General features: G+C 42.5%; 1 protein-coding gene across 2 annotated transcripts in view; it reads left to right on the top strand.

Annotated features, from left to right (window-relative positions):
- Positions 1–545: 545 nt before the first annotated feature.
- grik3 (glutamate ionotropic receptor kainate type subunit 3) overlaps positions 546–15,985 on the top strand; it is a gene marked incomplete at both ends in the record, with an annotated part of 96,708 nt that continues 81,268 nt past the window's right edge. For both annotated transcript variants that reach the window (XM_083990504.1, XM_083990505.1), the window contains one exon: positions 546–660. In XM_083990504.1, coding sequence (XP_083846630.1) covers positions 546–660 — 115 coding nt within the window. The remainder of the gene's footprint in view (positions 661–15,985) is intronic.

Genomic DNA, 15,985 nt, shown 5'->3' with positions numbered 1-15,985 from the left:
ACTGTTCTCATCACTGGAGCGGGGGGGACTGGAGTGATTAAACTGCAACAAGCATTTTTTGAATGTCTGCAGAGCGCTCAGACTCCTCGGCACTCGTCGTGTAACGCGCTCCTGTGTTTCGGGGCGACACAATCATTTGAGGCGACCCAAAGTTCCGCAGGCGCAGTTCTCCTCTTCCACGGCGGTGCGGGAGTCTGGCTCGGCTGTTGCCGTGGTACTTGCCAATAGACAGATAGCATCGGCGGTAGGAGGGGATACAGAGACTCCTGCAGGCTAATTGTAGCAGCCTGTGTTCGCAGGTGTATCGCTGATCCGTCTGTGAGGGACTGGGGGGCTTCATCCAGACCGAGCCGCTCTCAGAGTTGTGAGTAACAGGAAGAAAGAAAGAAAAAAAAACAACCCTGGGAGAATGTTGAACCAAGTACAATGAGCGTAAATTTGTCGCAGACACCAAAATCCATACTTGCTCCGTCGAATTCAGTTTTGATGAGCAATTCTGAGCCGTCTTTGGAATTTTAAAAAGTGGATCCCGCGACTTTACAACCATGCGAAATACTTGGCTGTCTCCCCGGAGTGCGATTTGGGAATACTGGACATCGCTGATTGCATGTCTCTTTTGGATTCAGTACTGTTGCGGGATGCCTCATGTTATTCGAATAGGTAAGTTCTTCCCATTTGCAATTATACACACAAACACACACATACATATATCCTATACACACACACGCACGCACACGTTAGTACGGTAACCTTCAAATTTATTCCCCACTCAGCTGATCTCAGTGCGGCTCAGCGGCAGCGCTTAGTTTTAGGAGCAGATGAGCAGCTCCCTTCATTTACCATTCCCCCTCATTCTAGGAGTGTGTGAATTTTCATTCGACTTAAAGTGGAGGGGGGGCAGAGGTAGAGAGCAACAGGAGAGCGGTGCGTTATAGCAGACGGGTTTCTCTAAAACTGAGGATGCCTTCAGCACTCAGAGACCACGAAACTGAAATATTGTGGGTTAGTGTGACCTCTATGCACTCTGCTTTGTCTGTTCCATTTTCTGCAGCCAGCATGTTGAGTCACCGGCTAAATTCAGGCTCGCTGCCATGCCTTCTGGAAGTAAGTTTGTTAATGACAGTCTGCTAAATGAAGAGCTACAGTTTTGCAGTGAATACGCCATCGGAAAGTTTAAAACTATTTATTCAGGGCGAGATCAGGAAGGTTAATGTCTCATCTCTTCTCATCTTTCCTTAACACCGCGAAGACAACAGTCCTCATTCTGAGTTAAGTCTTGTGTCCTTGGCCCCTGCTCGTGCGCAGCCCACAGTGGGACACAAAAACAAGAAGCTCGTGCTGGTGTTGTCTATCTCTAATCACTCACAGTAGAAAACAATGTGATAATTGTCATTCAGAGGCTGGCGAATCGATGAAAGATTTATTTTTCTTTCTTTCTTTTCTTTTTCTTTTTTTTTTCCAGAGAAGAGACATAAACAGAATAGGGATCGATACCGTTTTTTGTCAAGAGGCAAATCGTTTTTGACATTTGGCGGACTGCCATACAGGACAATTACTCAAAATGGCATTGGCCCACATTAACATGCCACTTCAACAGCCGGAGAACAGGCAGGGAGAGAGAGCGTCTTAATGGCAGGGATGGGGGGAGTGGCGGAGGGGGTGGGGGGCAGGAGGGTGGGGTAGGTAGTGATGGGGGGGCTTTTTGTCTTCGAGGTATAAAATAATGGGGGGAAAGTGGATGTTTATTACCAAATTGCATATCCCATATTCTTAGTGCCGAGGTAATTGTGTCTCATAACCAAGTGGTCTCTGGTGTGACACACCAGCAACAACCCACTCCTGATTTTGTAATTCATAATTCCAGTGGAGCTCAGTGGGTGGTCAATGAAAAGCTACTTTTGTTCAAACAGAGAGCTATTAGACATTAACAGGAGTAGAAGTACAGCTTCATGCTGCAGTCATATAACCTTGAATTAGGTATTTTTCAAAGTCTTATATAAATGATGAAAATAAAAAACATAAAAATGCTCCAACCTGAAACACAGCATCAACTCTGAGACCACGGAGTAATGTTTACTGCTGAGCATCATATGCAGCTGTCAGGCAGACCCAGCATGCCCCTGTGATTGACTGCTGCACTCTGAGGAGCCATGACTTCTCTGACATTGCTGTGTATGGACTTTGGTGATGTCTTAGAAACTGCATAAATCCTTAAAGCTCCCTTTCTACTGATCTGAACTGAAATCGTTCGGTCAAAGGAACATTTTTTTTCTTTTTTTAAAACTGTGGCAGCAGCTCAGATGAAGACCTGAAATAGACTTGACAGGCTTTGTTTTTAAAAATGTCAAAATGCTGAGACAAATTTACCTTGAAATGTGCTACAGTAGCAATATTGCTTTTTATAGAATCTATCATTGCCTGTGGTGCAGGAGCAGTTTGTTTTGTTTTTTGGTTGTTTTTTTTCGGTGATTTTTTTTTGTGCGTGTGTGTTTCTGAGATTGTATTTTGACAGGTTGAGAAGAGGGACACGCAAGAGACAGCTGCTGAATTTGCCTCAATGCCAAAAGAAAAACAAAATTCAAAAGGCTTGTGGTTTCATACGATTTTTTTGAAGCGGTGTGTTTATGTTTAACGAGGTGTTTCCATTTAATTGTGTCCATTTGAAAAATAGTAAAAAATAAAAAATGAAAAAAAGAAGAAAAAGAAAAAGCACCATATGTGTATATATATACTGCATTGACAGAATTTAAATTTCACCTGTTTTAATAGTGGAGAAACCTGAGGACGTGCACAGAATGTGTTATATGTATATCGCAGATATAGTGTAGTTAATATTCCAGTCTGTTCATTTGTTTAAGGATGAGCGCTTTTTTGAATGTGTAGTAGACTTCCCCCTCCTTTTTTTTGTACTTAGTGTGCAAGTGTGTGTGTGTACTCTGTGTCACAGCCACCCAACAGAGGGCTCTCTGATAGTCTGTTCACGGTGGCCGACGTCGCTCCACAGCACTGGTTACCAACATAAACAAACCAGTGAGAACGGTGGTGGTGGTGGGTGGTGGCATTTGAGCGCGGCACTCTGTATCTGCTCTTGGTTAGGTGGCCTGTGCACCATCTGGGTAATGGTGGGCATCCAAGGTAGAGTTGTTGCCATTGATTTTAGTGCTTTTTACAGAGCATCGCTCTAAGTCGAGGCCAGATGGTCGCTCCGTCTCATTCTGCAGCTTCTATTTGTTGAAGGGAATAAAAAGACTACTCCTTCTGTATTTGTCCTCTCACACGCTGAGCTTCTTTTTGCTCTTTACTCTCCCTCTGCTTGCCTTTCATATTTTCTTTTCTTTTCTTTGTCATCCTCACATGTTTTCAGCTGCTAATCCCATCTAGGAACCATTTCAGCAATTTTGTTATAATAAAGACAAATGTCTCTAGGATGTGGTTGGGATTATACTCTCTGAAGATAGCGTGTGTCTGCAGATTATCTGTATGTTTGCCAACATGGAAATGAGATGCATTTGAAGGCAGCACGCTGACGCTTTCAGTTGTTTTTTGAGCTTTGTTCTGTAACTCCAAGAGCACTGATCTGTGTGTGCAGTTCATTAATATCCAACCTTCCCCATCAGATAGGGATTCCCCGATTTGATGAAATGAAGATATATTCATAGTGCAGATTTATATAATATATCTATTGCACACAGTAATGACATATCATTATACATTGTCTCTTTCATCTGTGGATTGATGAAACTAATTCATCATTTGTTGTCTCTGTTTTCTCTCAGCGAGGTTATTCACTGCCTGACAGGGATTTATTGAATAATCAATTACTTTATCTACCTAATACTTGAAGCACTTAATCAGTGCCAGTTAATCAATCTCCCTCATGATTTCATGTTGATTTCATTTCCTTTGCTCCTCACTCTGTTCCTACAACACCTGGCCACATGCATTTTTCATTTAGCGTCTCTAAAATGCTTTAGGCAGCCACGACTCCAGACTTAATTATTGTGTGTGAAACAGCCCGAACACTTAAACGTAAGCTGACAAATGTGCAGCACTTGAAGCTGTATGCAGTGTGACCACTCACAAGCTTCAGTGGGATAAATCGGGTTTGTGGTCACCACTTTTGGTTGAAGTCTCCCCACACAGCCACTTCAGAGGCTTGTCTTTATCCCCGCACCAGCAGAGGGAGAGAGAGAGAGGGAGGGAGAGAGAGAGAGGGATGGAGGACCGAGAAGTTTTCATGTGATTAACTCCTCTAGCGGGCTATAGAGAGTGCACTCTCCGCTCGCATGCTCCCGGAGATCCTCCTCGCCGGGGTTTGTGCAAATGTCTCATCTGAAATGACTCAGACATATTTCAAGAGACCGCAGAAAGCTGTAATGGTACTTTGGAATTCTAGTTTTAACAAAGTCAAACCCAAAGGGGTGCTTGTATTGAGGATTACCCACAGGAGGACGGTACGGTTGGTAAAAAAAAAAAAAAAAAGGAGGGAGGGAGGGAGGGCGAGGACATTAAGAGAAGAGCGTTTGGTGATGAAAAACAACCAGGAGATGTTGCATCAAAATTTGTATCAAATTAAGATGGCCATCAGTCGCTGAGTGGAAATGAATATTTCATTTCCATCTAAATTTAATCTCTCCCTAGGCACAGAGAGGAAGCAGGGAGAAGCCTGCTGGTGGAGGCTTGGTTCTGAGGAGTTGTCGTGGTGAATATGAACAAAGGCTGGTAGAGGTCACAGAAGAATCGGATACAGGCAGAAGCTTCTTTGATGTGTAATTCCATTATCTGTTCGCAAAAGCAGAGATTGAAGGGAGCGCAATACAGTGATTGTTTTACCTGCGCTAACACACTCCTCTTCATCCACTTGTATAAACATGGGCGGGTAAACACACTGCAAAAAAAAAAGAAAAAGAAATGGCTGAGGCCAACTGTCCGCCTCTCCGTCTCACGGCCATCTCCACACACATATGGACACACACTATATAAACCCATACACTCCATCCACAACATTCTCCAAAACATATGTCTGGTCTCCGTGGGCCTCTTGTACACAATCCAATTCCATTCTCTCTGTCAGCACACTCACAGCTCGTCATTAGCTTCAATCCTGCTGATGAGAAACGGCAGATGTTCGTTTTGTTAAGCAGAGGGCCCGTCTCTGAACGTGCCATCTCCTGTACCCGCCTGTGATCCTCTCTCGACGTATTAGAAGGGAGCATTCTACCTCCACAAACAAATATGAGCTCCAGACGTGCCATAATATATTTTTTATAAATCGCAGCACCTGGTTATAAGTCAGTAAAACCAGTCAACTTGGGTTTAAATGTACTCTGAGTCCAAGTGAACGTGTTTATGTCTCAGAATAGGTGTAATAAATGCGTAATGCGTCAGAATGGGCTCGTAATGTGTCTGATCACTAACACTAACAAGACTTAACTGCATCAGGGAAGTGCAGGTACTTAGCTTCTTGTTCAGTCACACATAATAATGATCATCCAATAATCCAAGTCACTAGGGGCTAATAGAGCGGATCTACCAACCAGTAAGATAATCCTGTGACACAGCAGGGCCCTATCTAGCCCCAGTTAGCTTAGCCTAGCCTCTGCTCACACACCAGATGGTGTTTTCATATCATACAACAAAGTGGGTGCTCTGTAGTGAAAGGTCTGCCGCAAGCATATGCTTCCGTTGCCTATTGAAAATAAATAAGCTACTACATTTATCATGGCTATAGATTTCAGCTGTTTCATTCAGCAATCATGTTGCTGTTATATGAATGAAATATGTTATTCTAAAGGGGAATTTCATTCATCTCATCTGTAATTATCTAGGGATGAAACAGGAGCTTTAAAAAGTCACTTAAAATAATAACCCTTAGTAATACAAAGTCATGTATAGGTTTGGTTTTATGTGTCATATTGTGTGTATGCACTGAAGGTGAACAACAATTTGTGGATTATTTAAAATTAATAAGAAAGTCACATTACTATTACTTACTATATTTGAGTGGACACAGGAAGATGAGAAATGATGGGGTTTATTTGTAATATATAGAGATGAAAAAATAAAAAATATAGACCCTGACTATGAGAATAAAAGAAGCATCTTGAAAATAAAAAACGCAAAACCTGAGCAGATAATACCAGAATTATCTGGAAGGTCTGATACCAGTAGAATTAAGAGGAAAATATTCAAATAATATGCAACAGACTTCAATATAATAATACAATAATAATGGTGAACTAACCTGCTCAACATCTTTGCACAACTCAATGTAGACACGTCCATCAGAAACAACAGCCTGATTGATGTGGCCCACAATCTGCCCAGAGTCCCCCCTGCAGGCCCCTCAGGGACTCAATGTCATTATAGCAGGATGTGTGTGTGTGTGAGTGTTTTTCCCCTTTGCTTTTTTTTTTTTTTTGACAGTGTTTTGAAATTCATGACATGTCAATGTTGGCTATTTCCCTAAGAATGTTTCTGTACCAATGCAATGAATCAAATTTCATGCTCTAGCCATTTGTCTTTATTATGTGCCCTTGTCCTTTCCATTTGACTCTCCCATCTCAGCCCTCCTCGGGGCTCTGCTGGAAAAGTCGAATAACATCAAAACAGTTTGAGAAGAAAGCTTGAATCGTGGGGCTTTTCACTCTCAGGGTCATGCTAGCAATATAACATAGTGAATTAGAATCATCTTGTTGTAGGTAATTTAGTGATCTTTTTCACATTTCAGCATGGAGAGTAATTTGTCTTCACATTATTTCATCGTGTATGTTGGCAAACCGCACACACACCATAGGCGAATAAAGTAATGCCGCAATAGAGACGGAGGTGTGGGAGTGGGGGGGGGGGGGGGGGGGGGGGGTTACATAGATGAAGCTAGGGGACTCTTATTTAGCTTGTTAATTAGCTTGAACCTTTTGATCCCAATTTTAAAACCCGCCACGTTGCAATGCTGCCGCCTTTTGTGTGTTGTCCCAAGCCTGATAAAACTAAGCTTTATTCCTGTGCCTTTCAAACACCACGGCATTCACCAGAGCGGTATTAGCTTTGCTTCCCCCCTCCCCACGTTAGTGTTGTCCTTATCTATTCCCAGACGCTCTGTGTAAACTTGGTCACCTCTGACACCCCGGTAACGTACAGCTACGCACATACATTACAATAACAAGACCTTTTTATTCTCGCTGCTTTAAAGCAATCAGGACAGTGGAGATATCAGCTGCAATGCACAGGTTTAAATCCTATTTAACTTGGGCTAAGGACAATGAATGGAGGGCGACACAGTTTCATTCTGCCCTTTTAATCAAGCTCTCATTGTTATGGGTGCATGGCAAATGTCAGGTCTTGGTTGTGTGATTCCCTCAAATTGCCGTTCCCTGACTGTAGGGAGACGTGTGTGCCCGAGTGTGTGTTTGGGAGTGCGGAGACAAAGAGAGGAAGTGTGAGTGTGTGCATGACAAGGGGATGTATAAGGAGAGCTGGCATAGAATCCCTGGAGCGTAGGGGTAGAGCAGGAGTTACTAATCAACTGTGAGAGAGTAGGCTAGAGAAGACTCAACCTCTATTTTCCCCCAAGAGAGAAAGAGAAGGAACAGATAAGACAAACCTCTTCAGGCCAAAACCACTACAAATGAATGGTTATCACCAAAAATATCTGGGGGAAGTGAGGGGTGGGGGGTGGGCAGAGATCGCCTCCTCCACAGTCTGCCTCACACATCCCGCTTTGCTTTTCATCCCTGAGAGGACTATACTGCAGGAGGTGCATAAGACTCGGGGGTTACCTCTCTAGCCCCTGTGCTCATTCCTTCACTGATGGATAGCCAGGAGGTTGGAAGCCAATGTCAATTTAGTTAACACAGCCAATACCCAGAAGATTCCACTCAGCACTTGCTCTGTGTGCAGCCGACACAAACTGGGATGGCCTCTCCTGTCTCAGTGAATGTTTTACCGGCTGCCGATCTACTGCCCAGGTTGCCCCCGGAGAGCAGTGTGGTTAACCACAAAATGTTCCCCCGCGACTCATCCGAAGACAGCTTGTCTGCATGCAACCGGCCTCAGATATGGAGCAAGACAGACATTATCATTGACAGGGAAGGGAGGAGGAGGAGGGGGGATTGTGGGTGGTATGAGGCTGGCAGTACATTTTTAGTAAAGCTGTTAGTGATGCTTGTATGAATTAAGGCCTTTAATGTAAAGCCAGAAAAGGAAGTAACGACGATGCTGCAGGTTTTTCCACAAGCTCAGAAGGGGTTTTGAGGAGCAGAGATGGCTGTCATAGTAACCGAAGCCCACGTAGTCGGCAAACTAGGATGTGATTGGTGGAGATTATAGCATGTGATTAGCCTATCGTCTGAGCAGCAGGGTTTTGTGTTTTCTCAAATCAATTCCCTATCACAGAGTTAATGAAAAAAAATTGGGTTCTGATTGTTTTGTTCCTAAATTGTGTTTTCGAGTCTCAAGTGTTTCTGTTTCTACACTTCCAGCTTCAAGTGGTTTTTTTTCTATCTTTTAGAGATCAGTCCTGTGGGTTATTGTTATTTTTTAGCTTTCCACTGTTGTCCACCGTCAAAATTGTTTGACAAAGTTATTATTTTGCTACAATTTGGGAATAGCTCACAATCCATTTTTGTGTCTTGAACCATAAATTATAGCATCTGCAAAAGTGCTTACTGTATACCGTATACTGTATACAGACACTTGGGAGAATTTGTGTGACTCATTTTGAAGGTTTTGGTTTTGGTTCTCACATTGCTAAGAAAGAAAAATGAAAATGCAGCTTCCCCCTTAAAAAAAAATGCATATCAACATCAGAGTTGTGTTTATGTGTCCAGAGGAAAAAGAGGAGAATTAATTTTGTGAAAGCTGCTTAATTTTAGAATGAATGCCTCTCATTGCTTTTCCCTGACAGTGAACATAATACTGTGAAATTTGCCTGAGCCAGAACAGTCTGCAATCAGCAAGTATTATCTGGTTTGATGAAAAGGATCAATTGAAGTGCAATGCATGCCTTGCCACCTGCTATTTTAGTCAAAAATATGATAAAAGATTAACATTAGATATCATCGAGGGTCTTTAAAAACACATCTATCTCCAATGATTCTGACAGGAAGAATATTGAACATCTGTATTAGTAAACTGTGGTAGGTTGTGGGTATTTGCAAAAATCACTTGTAATAAATGCCAGATGTAATTTGAGGCCACAAGTGGCCACTGTGTCAAATAGTGTGTCTGTGATGCAAAATAAGGAGAAAAGGAGCTCTTGGCTGAAATTACATGTCTGGAGTTATCTATTATGAAAAGTTAGATATTCAATCTTCTAAATGGCCTTAAGGGTCTATTAGAAATGTCACAAACTGCAGACAACAGAGGTAAAGACAGGCACAGTCGTCATGGGGCTACATTTCCAGATTGTGTTTACACTGCAGGCATTTAATTCCAATTCAATTCAACAACTAAAACACTCTTCTCCTTTGCTCCAGCTTTGCCCTTTCGGTGCATTTACACATTTGTTAACGTGAACGAGTGGTACCTGAGGAAATATAAAACCAGCAGAACATTGACCACGTTTAAAATAATTGGCATCACGCTGGCATTGCAGAATGCTTACTTAATGTCCTGCTCAGTCTCCCTCTGCACTGTTCACGTATGGATCGCCTGTCTGCCAGAGGGGTAATTACTTCAAATGTGGTTACGACCATTCCACTGTATATATGGAGAACACCGGCCACAATACAAACGAGCAATCTCGTAATGAAGCTATTTAACATAGGGCTGAAATCAATCAATTAATTGATCAGTAAAGTCACCAGAACAATTTTTCTTTCTTTTTTCTGTTTTAGACATTTAGAAAAAATCTGAAAAGTTAATGTAAATACATTGACTATCTTTTTTTTTGGGGGGGGGGGTGAGGGGGCAGTATCTATTGGCATTTTAAATTTATTTAGAAAATTTAACTATGAAATATTTTTTTTGCATAAAACAAGAAAAAGACAATAATAAACTGCTGATTAATCAGTGAGGTACTAATAGAAAAGTAATTAGAGGCAGAACATTAATCTTTGTGGGGGAAAAAATCTTTACTGTATGTGCAATTCATCAATTTCTGCTATTTTCTTTTTTTTGTCTTGTGTAAGAATGAATTGATCTAACGCTTTTTTGGCCTGTTGGTTGGACAAATCAAGTTATTTTAAAATACATTGTATATCAGGCTTTAAGTCACTGAGATGGTCACGGATGGATGACATCATTTTATATATAGATATGAATTTAATCAGTGATCATCCCAAATGGAAATTTACATGTCAATCAACAATAAAGCTATACTGATTCTATGCAGCGAAAATAAACCTGGTGGGTCAGTTTGGTACATTAGTCAGCACAAAGAATTGTAAATGTCTTAATAGAGTATTATGTAAGCCATTCACGTTCCTAAGTGTCGAATGTGTGTCTGTCCCCAGCATGGTAGACAATCAGAGACTTTGCCACACATGAAGGAAAGATAAGTATAAAAGAGGAGGATTTGTTTCTTTCTCCTCTCTATGAGGGTGTTTAGCGAGCTAGGGGACAATCAGCAGGGTCCGTGAGCAGGATTTCCAGTCTGTAATAACGGCTGGCTGGAGCCCAGGCAGATCACAGACCTCACGTTCTTTGTCAATATTCTGCCTAAGCATCAGAGGACAGTGTGAGATGACAGGACGGGCCTGGAGTGTGTGTGTGTGTGTGTGTGTGTCCATGCTTTTCTGAGTGGAGCCTATTAGTGCGGGGAGCCTCTCCAGCCACTGTCAAACTTAAAACGGGGGGACAGGAGGAGATATTACCTCCAATTACGTGCTGTGGTGCGTGTGTGTCAAGTCTGAGCACTATCAAGCTGCTGGCCTGTCAAACTTTTGTCCGCTGATTAATTCATTTTTTGTCCAACATTATGGCGTCACAGTGAGCTCTCTCTTACCCTTTCCTTGTCTCCCTCTTCTATCCCCCATCTTTCCTTGTTCGAGAAGAGAAACTATTTATTTGAAGCCGTGTTCTTTCAAGACAGAAACAGATAAGCGTTTGTTTAGATTTCAGTCACTTCCTCCTCCGGGCTGTGACCACGCTATCATACACTCGTAGTGTTAATCCCTTACCAGGGTAAAATGAGAGCTCCTCTCACCTTCCTTGACCTGTACTCCTTCTGTCTCCTCAACACGCTGCATTACAAGACTTACATTTCAATTTGCAAGCCCAATCACCGGGACCTCATGAGCCGCGCTTGGAAAGCAATTGAGCCTCATTCACTCTGTTCCCCTTGTGTTTTCAATCCATTTATGATGATTTAAAGATATTAAATGTCTTGAACAAACCACTTGCAGAGCGTTTTTTCCCCCTCTTTCTTTCTCTTTTCTTTTCTTTATCTTATTTTAAGACTTCATTTGATTGCGTCCACTGAGCACCTATGCCTCCATCCAGTGCTTGCCTGGTCACCGCTGCACCTTGATTTGAAACTCTAAGGTGTGGGGGGGGTGGGGGGAATAACAGCACATGGAAATGGGCTGGTGATTGGCTTCCTCCCCGCGTGGTGATGGAGGGCTTGAGTGATCGTGCCCCTCAAGTCCTTCCTTGGTGGTTGATTAGCTGTGGAGCCCTGGAGCTCCGGAGTGACACACTGGCTCATCAGACCCCGCTCTGCCTTCCAGGGACCCCCTTGATTGCAAGGCGCTTCATAATTGTCCCCCCCCCATTCTGCTTTAGTGTCCGGTGTGCTGCCGTCTCATCTTCGTGTCAGTGAATGTGCCACTCTGTGCTTGACTTTTGCAGCTGCTTTCCAGAAAATGCACACTTGAAATGTTTCCGCATGAAAGGAATGTGTCATAAAAATTTCAGCCATCTAGGAGCTTCCAGTTATTAACTGGTGACAACATGATAATACTCTTTGAGACACTGAATGCACAGAATCTACACTAACTATCCTGAAAATGTGTCCCCTCTCTGAGACCTCAAAACGATCCTGCAGCCACCATCTACCATGAATGGAAAAAAGAAAAGGTCGATTATATGGGTGCTAGTCAAAGGAATGCCGTGTTATAATAACGTATATTAAATTGTATGCAAGCAAGGTTGAAGTGAAACGACAGCTGCGGTAACGCGTGACGCTGTGTATGTCAAAGAGAGCCTTTGCTGTCTCCCTGTCTCTGTCTGCCACCACCAGCAGCTGCAAATGGGTGCGATGTAATGTCTCTTTTAGTAAGGCAATTGGAAAAGAATTGCCATTGTGGCATTTATAATCATGGGGTTGGTATCCATGATTGAGAGTTAAAGCAGTCAGAACGGAGGACTTTCTCTGGCTCGGGTTATTGATTCATATAGCTTTATGTGGGTGAACTGCCCAAGGTGTGGAACTCATCAGCTCATGGAGTGTATTAATTATTTTTATGTCCTGGCATCAGGCTCCACTGACACCTGGATTTCTTTAAGTCGAGACTTGTGTTGAGACTGTCAGACACTGGCTGATATTATTACTGGCATTAGATTAAAGCAAGTCAAGGTTTATTTGTCACACACAGACTCAAGGTTGGCTAAAAGATGAGTGCGAAAAATAATAAAAGAAGACAAAACACGAAAAGCAGTGTAGACCTGACGGTGCCTGATCAGTTCAGCACGGCCGTCTGCTCGGTGTTGCTGACATCCTGTAAGAGGCGGTTGCACCACAGTGGCAGGCTGCCCACCTTTTTCAAGGTAGGTCTTCTCATCATTGTTAGTGATCCGGCCTATTATTACTGTGCCATCAATGAACGATGTGTTGTTCCTCTCCCTCTCTCTCTCTCTCTCTCTCTCACACACACACACACACACAGCCACTCTTGAAGGGAATACAGCAGGAGGCCATAAACAACCTCAAGAGGCAGCTGTGCTGTGCCGAGGATGAGGGTGTTCAGGGCGGGACTGCCCACCTGACCAACTTGTAGTTAGGAAGTCCAGGGTTTTTGTTGTTTATGTCCATCAGCTTTCCAAGCAATCGTGTTAAGCTGAAAACAAAGTGACTGCTTATCAGCCTTCCTCACATTCTACCATGGTTTTAGTGTCCTCTGATGCAAAATCCAGGACTCTGCTTTTGTGTCCTGGCTCAGATACAAGGCCCGTTTCAGACACTCTGCTTATGCTTTCCATCCGTCTCTCTTTTTGCCTGTGGTGAGAGGCCCAGCAGGTAAAGTCCATACATAACTCTAAGTCTTTTCCACTCACAACAAAGCTGAGATGACCTTCAGTCTCTCAGCCCAGCAGCTGCTTTCTGCTCAGTCAGGGCACATGTGAAAAAAAAACTCTCTGCCGTTTTGGCTGCAAGGAGCATGCACACATGCATATGCACACAACACACACACACACACACATGCACAAAACACCTATGGAGTAAGACATCCAATATAAAAGACGACCTCTGTGTTTTGTCGAATGACTTGCCAGCTGTTTATGATGTGTGCAATTGCATTTAACTGCATGCCAGCTTTTATCTTATTTCCTACCAAAGAAGTGGTGACTGCAGCCACGGGCTTATTCATGTCCAGATTTTTTACTCACCAAATAGGCTTTTTCCTGTTGTCAAGCTTTGGATAAAATCACTCACTAGTGTTATTTGGTGCATTTTCTTTTAGTTTTTACTCTTATTTCCCTTGGCACAGTGGGAATAAGGGTAAAAAAAGAGCACATGAGTAAAAAGAAAGAAATAGCCAGTGTCTCACTTCTTACTTTAGCACTCGCTTTTTCCTGCTCCCTAGGCTTTGTGTAATTGTCTGTCTTCATTGGTACATTGGCTTTATTCACCCACTACAGTGAGAGAAAATGCACCTGCCCTCTCTTTCCTGGAGTTTGAGTAAAAACACATTTGCTTCGATAAATATTATAGTGTCGCAGCTCTGAAAAAGGACTGTGTCATCTCTTGCACAGTGTGATGGACACTAGATGAGACTTGTGTTGAAACATAAATAACTATTTTATTCAGTGCAAGGATTTAGATAAGTGGATGGCTGTAGCAGATGAGTGGCCTCTTGTCATACTGTATAATATTACTCATCTTTTCTGTTAAGAAATTAATCAAAGTGTGTCAAAGGGGAAACCTCAGAGAAAATGCTGCTAAAGAGTGATTTGACCGGAGTGGTTTGTTGGTTTGTACCATCAACCTCCTTATGTCTCTGTATCTTTGTGAATGTGCAGCAAAATAATGAAGGTACAGTAAGTAATAGTATTACATTCTTTACACAAATTGAATGCAGAACGTGAATATTTGCTATTTCCTGCATATTAGTCAAATGATTCAGATCACAGCGGTGATGCACAGGGATCAATTTAACAGCTCTCTGTTTGATATTGTCGCCGTTTTCATACCTATCTTTTTGTGAGCCACATCTAAACACTGCGAGTGCTGTTTAATTGGCAGGGGGAGCATCAGAGCACACCAATGTGAGCTCTGGGCTCCTGATGATTCTGATCCCAATCTTCTGACAAATGAAACTTTTTTTCCCCTACACTAACTCAGTATTGCTTATATGGCATCTGCTTTGGATTATTAGCAAGTCAGAATGGCTCATACAGAGACAGGAAGTCTCGCTCTTTATTATTTACTGGAACGGAAGAGCTGTGTTCTTATCATATCAATAAGTCGGCATCCCTTCTGATATGTGTTGGGAAGAAACACGTTCGGAAACTGAGAATTGGTTTCTAATTTTCAGGAACTGGAGATTATTTATCAAACGTGCTTCGAGTGAATGGCAGTTCATCCACCCGCAGGAGATGTAGCTGGAAGCCTGGTGACACAGCAACTACTTGTAGGTCGTGCAGGAGCTACTTTCTGTTGCAGCTAGTGTCGGTCATGGAAAAGAACAAGAAGAGGACATATCTGTTGAACTGGCTTGACCTTCATCAGAGAGGAGTATTATGAAATTTGATGATGTGTCAATCCTAATATGATAGCCTCCACTGTGTTGGACTGCTGGGTTCTTCCACCCCCTTAAAAGGTCACCAATGTCAAGATGATCTGCAGTTAATCAGTGGATTCTATCTAAATGAATTAGTGTTTTGGTTATAAATACTAGTGTAACTCAGACCGTAAGATCTGTTGCTTTTCTTGGTTACTTGGTGGAGGTTTTATGTTCTCATGCAAGCTGCAGTAAGAGCTTGTTGCCTACACCTCAACAAATCATCACCGTGTGGGAGCCACGGCTTATACCATTCCTCCTATGCAGAGGTATTTTATATGCGCCGAAGAGCTAGCAGTCACTAACACTGACAAGAAGTATTGTGTTTGCATTAACATATGCTTAACTGCATCAGACCTCATTACAGCTCTGTGCAGAGCAGATGCAAAAACATTTCAGTCTGCTTCCTCCAAACTGTTGCCTGATTGCTTACGGTATCAGGAGGCATTTGGTGGAGATATGACAGGGGAATCGCATAATGTCACTTATTTTCGTGAAATAGTCTTTGCCAAAAATAATGTGGTTTTCGTTTTTTCACATGTTTTGGTTTCTTTTGGGGGCTCAGATACAATTCCAGAGAAATCAATAATAAACATACTAATGCTGTTGAGTAGCACCGAGGATGTTCCTGCCAAAACTGAGACATTCTTAAATGTAAATTATCCTCATCCCTCACTTTTAGAACAGTACTGCATATACCTCGAAATTCATGGTATTTTCAGCATGACAAAAACATATAAGAGGATTCTCGTCTACTGATGGAATAGGCTGAAATATGACTCCTGAGTTCAATGTCCACCCTTCGACTATGCCACCTTTATGGACTGAATAATATGTAATGCTTTGCAAAGCTGCACACCTTCCTAGTAATGTGTCATTGCTGGAGCCAGTTACACACACCTCAGTTCAAAGTAAGGCATGTCATTTTGTTGACAAGCTGTAGCTGGGTGCCTGTGAGCTTGCTTGTGCCTGCGAAGACATGTTATTCTGTATTTTCTCTCAGAAAAATCAGCATTGTGGCAGCGAGTCTGACAGTGCTGTGT

The sequence above is a fragment of the Trachurus trachurus genome, assembly GCF_905171665.1.
Source record: "Trachurus trachurus genome assembly, chromosome: 16".
NCBI lineage: Eukaryota > Metazoa > Chordata > Actinopteri > Carangiformes > Carangidae > Trachurus > Trachurus trachurus.
Note: the sequence above shows the minus strand (reverse complement) of the source record. Positions and strands in the feature narration are given on the sequence as shown.